The sequence below is a fragment of the Drosophila rhopaloa genome, unplaced genomic scaffold, assembly GCF_018152115.1.
Source record: "Drosophila rhopaloa isolate 14029-0021.01 unplaced genomic scaffold, ASM1815211v1 contig_178, whole genome shotgun sequence".
Classification (NCBI taxonomy): domain Eukaryota; kingdom Metazoa; phylum Arthropoda; class Insecta; order Diptera; family Drosophilidae; genus Drosophila; species Drosophila rhopaloa.
In genome coordinates this window covers 8,086,836-8,099,749 of record NW_025335059.1, presented here as the reverse complement: position 1 = coordinate 8,099,749, position 12,914 = coordinate 8,086,836, and the positions used below count along the sequence as shown (strand labels likewise).

The following is a 12,914-nucleotide window of genomic DNA, read 5'->3' as shown; positions in this document are numbered from 1 at the left end:
TGAAAGCTTTCGTCCTTTCGTTTAACTTCGTTTAATCAGCCGAAGTCCAGCAGTGTGCTTGTGTGAGTGCGTATAAGATTCTGTTTCTGTGTCAGTGTGTATGTGTGTGTTTAAGGCCAGTTGCTTTTTCATTGTGCATTTCCCAGAGGTGCATTTTTCTGAAAATCTAATTTGAGAGATTGAGATTGTTTGGTCTTTCAATGTTCAGCTCGCTCGTTCGTGTTGCGACGCTTGCAATTTCTGGCCAGCCATTCCCTATATAGGCTATGTGAATGTATGTTTGTATATATGCGGACATATATTTATGCAGCATATCGGGGAGTTATGGTCTCGTCCAAAGAAATACTCCAAGACACAGTCACACGCTCACTTTAATTGGTACAGCGCGCCGCAACGCTTTGGCAATTTCAGTTGAAAAATCTACATGGGAGATTTGGCAGCAGCAACAGTGATGGCAGCAGTCGCAGTGGTAACATCAGCCACAGCAGCAGCAGCGTCTGCAGAAGCAGCAACAGCGGCAGCAGCAACAGCAGCAATGGAATCCGCATGGCAGCGACTTCAATCATTGCGCGCCACGCTCGCTGCGGTTTGACAAACATTTTTCACAGAATGTGCGAAGGAAACCACCAAACGCCCCGACACCCAACTCCTTGTTTAATGGCACACCGCCACAAAAATTAAGGTTTTAAGTACCATACCACTTTAGCAAAAATTGTAAAGTGAAGAAGAAATTTAACTGTTTCTGGTCATTTAGATAGATCATTTATTATTAAACTTCTTGATAAAATAATTCATTAACCAAAAAAAAAACATTTTTAAATAATTCAACATTAATGAAGTAAAAATGACAGCGTATCTTAAAAATCATTTAATTTCCAACCCTCTAGCAAAATTTTTTCCAATTTAAATTTGTTTAGTAATTAACAACAAAATACTATAAATAGTAATAAATATAAAATAAATAATAAATAAAAGATTTTTAGCATTAAATTAATTTAAGTGTTAAATGCTTTTTTAAGTACAATTTTTTGCAGTGCATGTCAGCAGAGTTCCCACTCCTTTGGCCTTTGCCCGTCCCTTACTTATTCGTGTATGTTTGATGAGCATGCGAGAGTTTTATGGCTGTATTGGGAATGAGCTGTGAGCAGGAGCAGAAAGCAGGCGGAGCAAAAGGGCAGGGAAAGCCGATCCCGAAATGAGGAGCAGGAGCATCATCAGGAGGAAGAGGAGCAGGAGCGGGAGGAACAGGCGTCAGACTTTGGTTTTGGCTTCATGTTGGCGCCTCTTCACGGTGACTGTGGAGGCTGATTGGGTTATGCTGTGATTTTAATTTTGAAATCATACGAATGCGAGTGCTGCAATGCAAAGCGATACGATACATGAGCGGATTTATTTATTCACGTATACACACACACAAAAAAAAAGCAAAAATGTGTTTGTGTACGAGCGTAAAGCGATAAAGCGCCTTACAGGATTTTGCATCGGACTGCTGCTGTTCGCAATTTGATAAGCTACCTCTGGGCATTATTTTTACGACTTTTTTTTTCTGCTCACACAAACACGCCAGGAAATATGCAATAAAATATTCCGATTTTAAGCTGGTGTGTAAATCAAACGAATCTTATTGTTTTCAATTTGTGCTCATTCCCATTTTCCCCGTCCCTTCTCCTTTTTTCTCACCAACAAGTCTTAGTCTTGGCTTAGACGTTCATTCAATTGAGAAGCTCGTCGACACTTGATCCTTTAGAAATCGCAGGGAGAGGAGTCATAAGTGTGCATCAATCGAGTGGGGATGAAGTTAAAGGTTACTGTTGAGCGAAACCTTCCAGGAAACCGAAAAATACATTTATTTAAATGTCAGGCAACATTTATTAAGCATACGCACTGGTGAGCAATTTAAGCACTCATTTAAAACGAGCTTTTTAATTCAATGCTTGCAAAAATAAATGAAACGTTGTATCAGTTGGAATTAACTACGGTTTTTTCCTACAGCTTTAAAAAGCAAAGAAAATTTTCAACACATCATTTGTATTTAGGTTGCTGATGCCATGAGAAAAATTTGGACAAACCCGTTTTTAATAAATGCTTCCGATTTTCTTTTATACAATTTAGACAAGAATTTAGGCCTGTTTAGATACTTGACCTACAATTATGTAGCATCGAAATAGAATATTACATTTTTGTAACAACTTAACGAAGTTAGCTTTATTTCTTATTTTCTTTCTACCAGTTGGCTGCGATAGTCACTGGTAAATGGTCGAAGGAATCCATATAAATGTAATACTTATTCGGCTTTTATAAAATCGAATTTTTCAGCTCAGATGTCTATAAAAATAAGCTGTCAGACCTTAAGTCCAAAATGTTAGACAATTAACACTATAATACAAAACAGTAAATGTTTCCCAAACAAAATGTGAAGCAGTTTTTATTGTACTCATAATCGATCATCTACATCCACATTGCGCCATCAACTTTAGCAAATTTACATTAATTGACATACAAACTAAGCTATACAAGATTCGGATAAAGCGTTTCAAACATATGACTATGGGCATATGCATATGGTACAAACATACAAACGATATATACGATACATACAACTATAACTAAAAACTATTGCGGAAACGAAAATGTTAGAGCTTGTGCCGAAAGATTGAGGAGTAGAAGATATGCCCTAGAACGTATACGAGAGATAGAATAAACGGTTCCTATAAGAAGAGCTTTACAAGGGCAAAAAGCGCCCAGGCAGCTAACGCGTAGAAAACACCCAGTGTCGTATAGTGCAGGACCTTCAATCTGAAAGAGTGGATGAAGGGAAAAATAATTAAGATACATTTATGGTACATAACTATACAAAATACACACCTTTCGTAGCGCTTGATGGACTCGGGAATATTACTGGGATCATCCTTGACCACATACAGACGCAGTCCATAGAGACTGACGCGGAAAAGATTGGTCCAGTCCAGATCGCGCATATCGAAGGCGAAAAGCCGCTTATCCCGATCATCGAGTTTTTCCGTAAGTTTTCTGACATTGTCGTTATCAAAGCGGAATTCGTTTGAACTGAAGTACTTGAGGACGTTGCTCAGTTTGTGGATCTTGCGGTATATCTTCATCATTCTGTGGGGCATTTATCAACGTTAGAATGGTTCCAATACATTAAATCGATTATAAACCTACCTTGGCTTCTTGCCAATTATCACCATTATGGTGTCCATGACCAGGGCGGGCAATGTGTGGTACAAGAAGCACAGGATGTGGTACTGCCACATGTGCGGCACAATGGTGAAGCGCGGATACCAGATGGATTTCCGCATCGGAATGTCACAGCCGTACTCAAAGCCATCCTCCATGTAGCGCCTCCAGGAGACCATGTTGTCCGCATCCGGTACATAGTTGTATATCGGTGGCGTCTCGTATCTGCAAGGGAAAATATAATAATTATCTTAATTAAATCAATTGTATTGTTATACCCTTGCAGAGGGTATTATAATTTTGGTCAAAAGTGTGCAACGCAGTGAAGGAGACATCTCCGACCCTATAAAGTATATATATTCTTGATCAGGATCACCTCCTGAGTTGATATAGCCATGTCCGTCTGTCCGTCTGTCCGTCTGTCTGTTTCTACGCAAACTAGTCTCTCAGTTTTAAAGCTATCGAGTTCAAACTTTGCACACACCCTTCTTTCCTTTGCACGCAGTATATATGTCGGAACGGCCGGGATCGCCCGACTATATCCTATAGCTGCCATATAACTGATTGATCGGAAATGCCATAACTTTGGTGTTTGTAAAGTTAGGAAGTTGGGATTTTCTATGGGTTTTATTCTTAGCCAATCAGTCCGACCTATTAAATTTCATAAGGATCGGCCGACTATATCATATAGCTCCCATATAACTGAACGATTGGAAATGCCATAACTTTGGTGTTTGTTAAGTTAGGAAGTTGGGATTTTTTATGAGTATTAAGAATGCATCATATGAATAATTTTGGAGAATATAATTTATAGAGTATTCTGCAAGGGTATATCAACTTCGGCTCCGCCCGAAGTTAGCTTTCCTTTCTTGTTTATATATCTCACTTGTTCCGCGCTATATCCCAGGCACTGGCCAGAAGTGCATTCACACACATGTCCACCGGCACAATGTGTGCCTTATTGTCCATGTCGCCGGTAAAAACGCGCAAAACTCCGGATCCAATGCCCACGATAACTCCACAGGGCCCGTACATGTTGTCGATCCAACCAGTGACCGGTTCACGGTAAGTGGTGATCACTGTAATATAGGAAAGTGACATTTTTGTTCAGAAAATTAAAATGAATGCGTAAAATATGTTATATTAGACATGTTTTCCGTTAAAAGTTATCGAATTCATTCACCAAACCTCTAAAGTCAGATATGTAACAAGCATTAAACAATTAAATTGTCAAGAAAACACTTAAAATGTAAATTCCATAATGACACCCTTTATTACAAATGCGATGACTCTGTAAATCAGCTAACTTATTTTGTTTAACAAATATTAAACCCAGCACAACAAAACTTATTGCAGGGAAAAAAATGGGCGGATCCAAACAATGCAATTTAATTAATGATTTATTGTTTCCACTACGTTCATTACTCAAACTTTTAGAGGGAATGAATAGTTTTATAGTTATAAAAAATGTTTAATTAATTAGTTATCTTTGACAGTTAAGCCATGTAGGCTTATATTATTTCTGTTAAGAATTTGAATTCAAGGCGAAATTAAAGATTAAACTCACCAATGCCCGGTCGGAAGATAGTGACTGGCATGTTCTGTGCGCTCTGTTGCACTACGTTTTCGGCCAGGACTTTGGTGAAGGTGTATGTGTTCGGATACCCCTTGATGATGGTCGGCGTCAGGATGTTAAGGGTGTGCTCATCGAGGCACTCGCTCAGCTTAAAGGCATTCTCGCCGCTCATCGTGCCGCTGTAGAACTTCTCCTGGATGTGATTCATATTGCAGTGAGCAAATGCTGTGGAGACATGAACCAGCGCCTAGAAAGATGTGAAAGTAGGGAATCATCAGAAATAGTTATCTAAATATTTTAAATACTTGTGTGTTTTTTTATATATTTCTATGTTTTTATTTGTATTCTGAGAAGATTACCATCAGCCTCCATTTTAAACGACAAAGAGTCAAAGGGTCTGCCAAGCTTTTCTTAGCAATTTTTGTTTTTCCGAAATGTCAAAGGAACATCTGCACAAGCTAAGAGTTTTCACTTAGATCAACTATATTGAAAAAAATAAACTAAATGTTTGCAAAACAAAAATGTAACTCGATGTGAAAACATAACATGGCATTCAATAAGCGGCTTTATCCTTAGGTATAGAATAACAAGCATTGAAAAAAACATTCCAACTTATTCAAACTTATACAACTTAAAACTCACCTTCAAATTAACAATCTCTTTGGCCAGCTTAATGATTTCCTTGGTGCCGTGCACATTGATGGCGATGGCCATTTTGAGTTTCTCATCGAACCGCACGGTGGCCGCACTGTGCAGGACGATGTTGACATTCTCCATTATCGTCTCGCGCTCATCGGGAGTGATTCCCAGGCCAGGCAGAGAGCAGTCGCCACTGATGATGGTGATCTGGCAGCGGTACTTGGGGTTCACCTGCTTCATCTTGGCAAAGACCTGGCAAAACGAAATTCATTTAGGGCTAATAAATATAATTAGAAGGCTTATGCCACTTACCGGATCATTAAACAGATCCTCAATTCGGGCGAATGCATCCTTGCCCTTCTTGGTGCGTATCAGCAAATAGATTTGTCCCACCTCCGTGACGCGCAACAATTTCTCGATGATAACTGGGGACACGAGACGAGACGAGACGAGACGGGGTAAATAAGTGGGCGGTATTCCAGTCACGTACTGGGACTAGAGTGGAACTTACTTTTGCCAAAGAATCCTGTGCCGCCAGTAAGGAAGACGCCCTTGTCCTTGTAGAACATTTGCATGGGCGACTCGTCTATGGGAAGAGATCAATGCAAACAGTCATTAAACAATTAGCCAATTTGATGCGCATCATTGGGGGGCTCAGTGGGCGCCCTCCCCAAACCATCTGTTTGCTCGTTTCGTTTCGCTTCGGTTCGGTTTGTTTGCCACCAACTTGAAGCCCCGTCACGAATTTAAATGCGCATCAAATGCCACTTGAATTGCGCATAATTCACGCCACACACAGATACTCTGGCACACATACAATCGCAGCCAGAGAGACAGACCCACAGACACTCGGCATAGTTGGGAGGGCACGAGGTTAGCTCCTGGCTGCATTTTTGCCAAAGTGCCAAAACGGCAACAACACTTGACGTTTCAACGCCGCCTGCCAATGGAGCTGCCCCCCAGAAATCTCCACCCACCGCCCAAAAAGCCCCACTCCCCCCTGGTGGAGGCCATCCATCTCTGCCCACATTGTTGTTTGCGGCATCGGTTGCCGTTGCCTGCCACTTGCTGGGCCACTCATAAATATTTGCAAGTTAGCAGCTCGTCGAGCCATTCATCTATTGTCTAAAACGCACACACGCCTAAAATACCCGCACACGCACAGTTGCATATGCTACACGTGTATTTCCAACCTAACTGCGAGAAAATATTTTGGTTTACATTTTAAAATTTTAAGTTCTAACAGAATAACAGGACCCATATTTCGCTGGTTTTTTCTATAAATATTATTTATTTCATCTATCGAATCTCACTTTTATAAATGTATAAGCGAAAGTAGTTGAAACTAAATAAATTGTCTATCCTAAGATACCATACTTATCAACAATCGAACTAGAACTTTTAGTCTTCTATATTTTACATAGCTTTTTATATAAATTTGTAATAATGAAATTTGTAATAATGAAATTTGTAATAATGAAAACTTTTAGATGTAATTCCCATAAGTTCGATCAAAATTGTTATGGAAAATAACCATTTACATTAAATAACTGTATACTATTATTATTATTAAAATATTGTTGGCATTGTCTAAGTATTAAACAATATAAAACGATTTCCATTTAACTGTTTGTGTACAGCACACAACTTAAATAAATAATAATAACAGCAAATAAATATTTATCCAATTAGTAAAACTATTTGGATATTAAAATAAGTAGGGCTTTATTCTAAATGGTTAAGTAAATATTTGTAGACATTTAGCAACTTACAAAGTTCTGTTTATTAATATATTCAGCTAACTATATATTTTTTCAGTGCCTGGGTCTCTACATTCCTCAATTGAATGGCATTTCATCTTGAGATGTCCCACTTCGCCTTAGCCTTCTTCTCGAGCTGCCTAATTGCCAATCGTCGGCGTAAATCACTGTCATTCGAAGAACCAGGACACACACACAAACAGCGATATATCCAGGCCGACACCCATGCACAATTGCCACTTGATAATTGCATAATAAATGCAACATTGCCAAGGAGGATGTGCCGCCGGCCCTTCATCCGCTCCCGGCTGAGACATAACAAACACATTCATACAAATACAACTTGACACCTAGAGCTGACACCGGCAATAGCTCCCGTCCGATGGCAAGCCACCGGTATGCCATCACCCTGGGAAACCCCCACCCCCTCCTCCTTGGAGCAAATTCCTGGCCCGAGGCCGCACTCAACCACAAGCACTTGGCTGGCTCACTCAAATGTTTTGTTTACGTATGCTAATTGGCTTAAATGCAACTCAAGCGCACTTTGCATCGCCTCGCGCCCGCCCAAAAACCTTAAACTGAAAATGTGTAAGCCTTCCAGAGACACCCAACCACCCAACCAGGCAACCAGCCAACCACCTAACCACCCGAAACCCGACAGAAAGACACCAGCACTCAACCACCCAGGCCATCATTGTTCCGTGGACGCGGCGAAATTGAGCCTCACTTGGAGTGACTCGAGTGGGAGTTTGGAGTGCGACGTTTAAAGCTTTTCGAGCGCTTTGGGGCATTTGTTCAACGCTAACTCCAACACCAACAGCTGAAGCTGAAGTAAAACGTAAACCCCCCTTCCCCCTCCACACCCCCACCGGCATCAACAGAAACAACAACAGGGGTCCCCACTTTGAGTGAATTGTCAACAATTGTTGTTGGCTCTTCGGATTCTGTGGGCGGCAGACAAAAGTCTGTCACATAATTTGTCAATTTCAACAAATTTTTGTTTCAAAACCCCCCAAACCCCTTACACACAACTTTCCCTTAGGCCAGACAACCCCCGCTAATGTAATATTTCACATAAATGCCTTTTATTTTTCCGGGCTTGTGGCCGGGGTTTTGCGTGGTGCGGTACTTGATCTTGGGACGGATTTTTTGTTTGCTTTATTTTTGACCGGTCACTTACCCTTCACGTCATTTATAAGCTGGCAATGATCTTCAAGCGTTTTCATGCCGTTCATGATGTTCATTATTTTGGGATCATCCATCTTAGCCAGGTAAATGTATTATAATTATCTAAGGGGGAGAAAAAATACGAAACAAATTATAGAATAAAACAGGAAATTCAAGTTAAGTAATAAAGATGGTTGGATGTAGATAATTTTAAGGCGGTTTGGTTTATTAAGCAGACCTAATAAGATTAAAATATCCTATGCCATTTTTAGTAATTTTGTTAAAATCATACTAAACTTTCAACTACATAAAATAAGCTTACTAATCACTTGTTAAATCGTAAACCGCTTAGGAGAATGAGTACCCCACTTTAAGCCAAAATTTATAGTGAAAAGAACTGCAATTCCATTCCCTTTCAGCGACACAGATAATCCCTTAATTGAATATCTCGACACCCATTCAGCTCACCGCCTCAACAGAAGTTTCGGGAAATTATTCCTTTAATTCGAGCTAGATGAATGAGAAGCGAAAACCATAAAGCCAATTACAACAGCCCCAAAGCGGTAGCCATGCGACTGTTTCTTGGCTACTAAAAATCAAATATATATAAGTAAATTTCGCTCCAGTAAAGCCCGAAATTTAATTAAAACTTTGTTTCTTTCTGGTAGACCAGAGAAAGCAGGAGGGAAATAGAGTCAGAGGGAGAAGGAGAATAGAAAAAGAGTGGAGCGGTTCAGTGAAATTTCTAATGAAGTGCCAGACGCACCTGTTGACACAGGCCAAAAACACGAAGGCAAAATGAAAAATCAGACAGATATGGTACCGAACTCTAAACGAGAGTCAAACTCAAATGAAATTAAATAAAATTTAAATTTTTGAAATTGGTTGCAGCTTGGGATGAGGTTAATGAAACTATGCAAAAACAATAACAAATAATTTACAGAATTTTTGAACTTGTTTTATTTACAGCAAAGTGGCAGCGAATTTATGGAAATCTCGAACTGGACATGAAATATAAATAAACTCGTTTTAGGCATAGGAATTTCAAAGTGCATGCACAAGTTACTTGAACTCAAATATTTCAATTCGAATCGAGGGTCCAATGTCAGTCAATGGCGGTTCGATGACTGCTCAAATCATTGGTTATTACAGACTAACAAAGATAATTACACGCTGACCAGCATTAATAAAGCCTCGCGTCAATTGAATTAAGTTTTTCGAAAATCCAGGCTGAGACACAAAATCCGGGCCAGATCTCAAACGAAATGACAATGTAATCAATGATCAGGGGCATTATTCCACAGGGCGATATCTCAGACAAAACAAAAGCAGAACAAAAAGTAAATACGGCGCGGTTCACAACTGAACCCTAGCCTTTCGATTCGATTCCCAACAGGTATTTAAAATTGGGAATCAGTGGCCATCATTAACTCGCCTTTATGGCCCCAATTTATAGGTACAATTTTGGGCGTAAACCACCCAAGTAAATTGGTTATGTAAATAGGTGACTGGGTTGGATCATTAAATAAAAGTGTAAGGCGATAAGGGAATGAAATAACAACAGTATTTAGAATAATTGCCACACACTTTGGGCAGTTATTATCTTGATTTAAATAATATATGTTCATTGCCTTCACTTTTTCGGTGTATGAGTGTATCGTGAATTTATTAAGTAAGATTAAACGAATTATACAATGTTAAGAAACTCCTTTAATTAGTTTAAGTAATAATATTCTTTCTCGAATTCATTTATTAAATAATTCAATGAGTGGATGAACAATTTCAATAAATTAATTATTGTTAAACGAATGAGGTTCCATATAATTATAAATTAATAAAAATCATATAAATTGTTTTAATAATTCAGATCGGCTTATAACTTCGCTCGACACTGTCTGTATGTGCTTGTGCACGCACAACCAAACGGGTTATGAACAATGGGAAGAAACAAACAAAGAGACTTTAAAATGAATGTAAAGGGTGTAAGAGACAAAGGGTCCCCAAAAGTTCGAAAACGATATGCAAATTAAACAATTTCGTGCAAGTCAAAGACTCGCACAATTAACCCATATTTGCCATATTCGCAAATAGAAACCCAACTCCATTACCCATTACCCATTCCTCATTTTCCATTTTCCATTCGCATGCAGTTTCTGTGGCTGCGGGGTGTTGCATTTCACACCAATTGAGAAGCTTTTACACCACTCGCGCTTGGCTCGGCGCTCACTCAGTCGGATGAGTGACGAAAGCAACACAGTGCAATCCAATGACAGAAAGCGGGGATTCCCCGGGGGCAGGCTGGCAGGCAGAGACACTTAGTTAGCTGGGCAGACTGCCAGCTCCGTCCAACTGACTGGATACCACCGAGACCCACCTGCCCCCCCCCGTTCCCCCAAAAAACCCGAACTAGCTAGCTAACTGGGAGTACGGCCAAAAAGCCACTGCAGCTGATTGCACCACGTTGGCGACCACAGAGCCACCGATGCCAGCGAAGAGCGTCCACCCATCCATCCATCTGCCCATCCGTCCATCCAGCAGTCGCTTGGAAAAGCTTCGAAAGGTACTCCTTCTGTACGCACTGAATGAACTTCTGATGGAGAAAGGAGAGAGGGGCAAGGGCAGGGGTGCGACTTTGTAGCCGAATTTATACATTGTTTAAGTATCAGCCGCAGATACTTCCACACCGCCCCACCACCGAGCTTTCCCCGCTGCCCACTCCCTTGTCGACACAGAAACTCCATCGTCAATGCACATCGAAGCGCAGCTAATTGAAACAGTTCGGCACAGTGGGTCGAAACAACTAAATAGTGATTTTAAAATCTCAATTAATCTCCATTTACTTAATAAATTAAGACATTTCAGTAATATTTATTATATCAGGGCGTAATTTCGGTTGTTAAATATAACAAATTTTATTTCAAAAGGTGTAGAATGTCATTCTTACAAAAAGTTAAAGCAGATTTAACTAATAAAGTTTAAGTATTTCAAAGAAAAATAACAAAGCTAATCCAGGTATGTTAAATCTTTACTTAAAATAGTTCTTACTTAATTTGAAATAACATATTGGTTTCTTGAGCGACTTTATGTTTTCAACATCTTGTGGTGCAAATTTGTTAAAATGACCTGGTTGTATAAAAAGAATTTTTGTGGAAAGCTTTTTGCCCAGAAATGTTACCACTGTTTGACTCGATCTGGTGTTGCCGCTTCTGGTACTTCTTTTACTTTTAGCGCTTGTTTGCGTGCGGTGCACCATACTGCCTGCAGTTGTTGTTGTTGCTGCTGCTGCTGTTGTTGGCCGGCCTGCTGCTGCTTCGCCAGCAACAACAACACAAAAAACTTTTCGGGTAACAATGGGCTGAAAAACAAAAGTATGAACCTCAACAATAACAACTGCATCCAGGAGCAGGGGCAGAATCGGCCCTGTTAGCAGTGCAACAACATAGCACCATTGGGAGCAGCAGCAACAACAATGAGAAGAACGCGGCCAACAGCAAACAAAAAATCAGCGACTGCAGCACTTCGCTTATTTTCATGAATTTCTGTTCTCGCCACCCAAATGCGAATCGAAAATTTCATCACTACCCCTTTTTCCGCTTTCCCTTTGCTTTTTCCCGGCCCCAAACCCTCGTCGCAAACACTTTTGACGAGACTCATTCGCTTTGAATTTTATTTAATGCTTTTGTAATAAAGTGTAAAATGGTGGAAAAGTGCAAACAACGGCCCCAAGAGTGAGAAATGCAAAGGGGAACACGGGGTAGTGATGCATAATATCAGCAGCAGCAGCAGTAGTATCATCATCATCATCGTCAGAAGGCAACATCGTTAACAGGAGGAGCAGGTCCTGAAATTGGTGGGCGGAATAAGTAAGAACTGCGGCCAACACCAGTGGCCACATTAAAAGAAGAAGAAATAATTAACAGCAACAGTTTGAAAGTCCATAAAATGGAAATGGCCGAGCATTGCCATTGCCATCACCCATCACCCACCACCTACGGACCACTCCACCCAGCATTGCCTCATTGGCATCGCCATTACGAGTGGTGGTGCAGACGCCATCGCCATCGCCATCGCAACCGCCACGACCACCGCATGTGCCATACAACTTCCGACTTCCGTTGGCTTTGGCCTGTCTGAGAGTCTGGTCTGACTGGGTCCGGACTCCGGACTACGGTGCCATATACTCGTACTCGTACTCGCTTATATATACGTAATGCTGCACCGGGCCCTACTCGCCGGCCATACCCTTTTCGGGCTAAGTGGCCATGACTGTGCAATCGATTTGGTTGCATCGCCACGTATTTACTGTCAGCCCCCGTGACAATGCAAATAGTTTGAAGAGCAAACACAATGTTTCCACAGATTATACAAACGATCTTTCTTATATAAAATTACTTCGAGCACTGATTATATCAGATAACAAATTCAATAACTTGCCGAGCGAGGCAAACAAATTATAAAAATTATTCAAATGTGAGCCATTCCCACAAATTTTCTTTTCAATGACTGAAATCAGTACCACTGAAATATTTTAATACATTAATTATAGATCATTAGTCTTAGAAGTTCTAAAACAC

The 12,914-nt window shown here is 40.4% G+C and overlaps 1 protein-coding gene across 1 annotated transcript in view; it reads right to left on the bottom strand.

Moving 5' to 3' along the window:
- Positions 1-2,398: 2,398 nt before the first annotated feature.
- Positions 2,399-12,914, bottom strand: part of LOC108050297 (fatty acyl-CoA reductase wat) — a 30,736-nt gene continuing 20,220 nt past the window's right edge. Inside the window, exons 2-10 of the mRNA XM_044458910.1 lie at positions 8,354-8,463; positions 5,925-5,999; positions 5,726-5,838; positions 5,417-5,665; positions 4,766-5,021; positions 4,085-4,277; positions 3,184-3,423; positions 2,866-3,123; positions 2,399-2,796 (exon numbers count right to left, since the gene is read on the bottom strand). Of these exons, the coding sequence (XP_044314845.1) occupies positions 2,709-2,796; positions 2,866-3,123; positions 3,184-3,423; positions 4,085-4,277; positions 4,766-5,021; positions 5,417-5,665; positions 5,726-5,838; positions 5,925-5,999; positions 8,354-8,435 (1,554 nt within the window). The 5' untranslated portion in view covers positions 8,436-8,463 and the 3' untranslated portion in view covers positions 2,399-2,708. The remainder of the gene's footprint in view (positions 2,797-2,865; positions 3,124-3,183; positions 3,424-4,084; positions 4,278-4,765; positions 5,022-5,416; positions 5,666-5,725; positions 5,839-5,924; positions 6,000-8,353; positions 8,464-12,914) is intronic.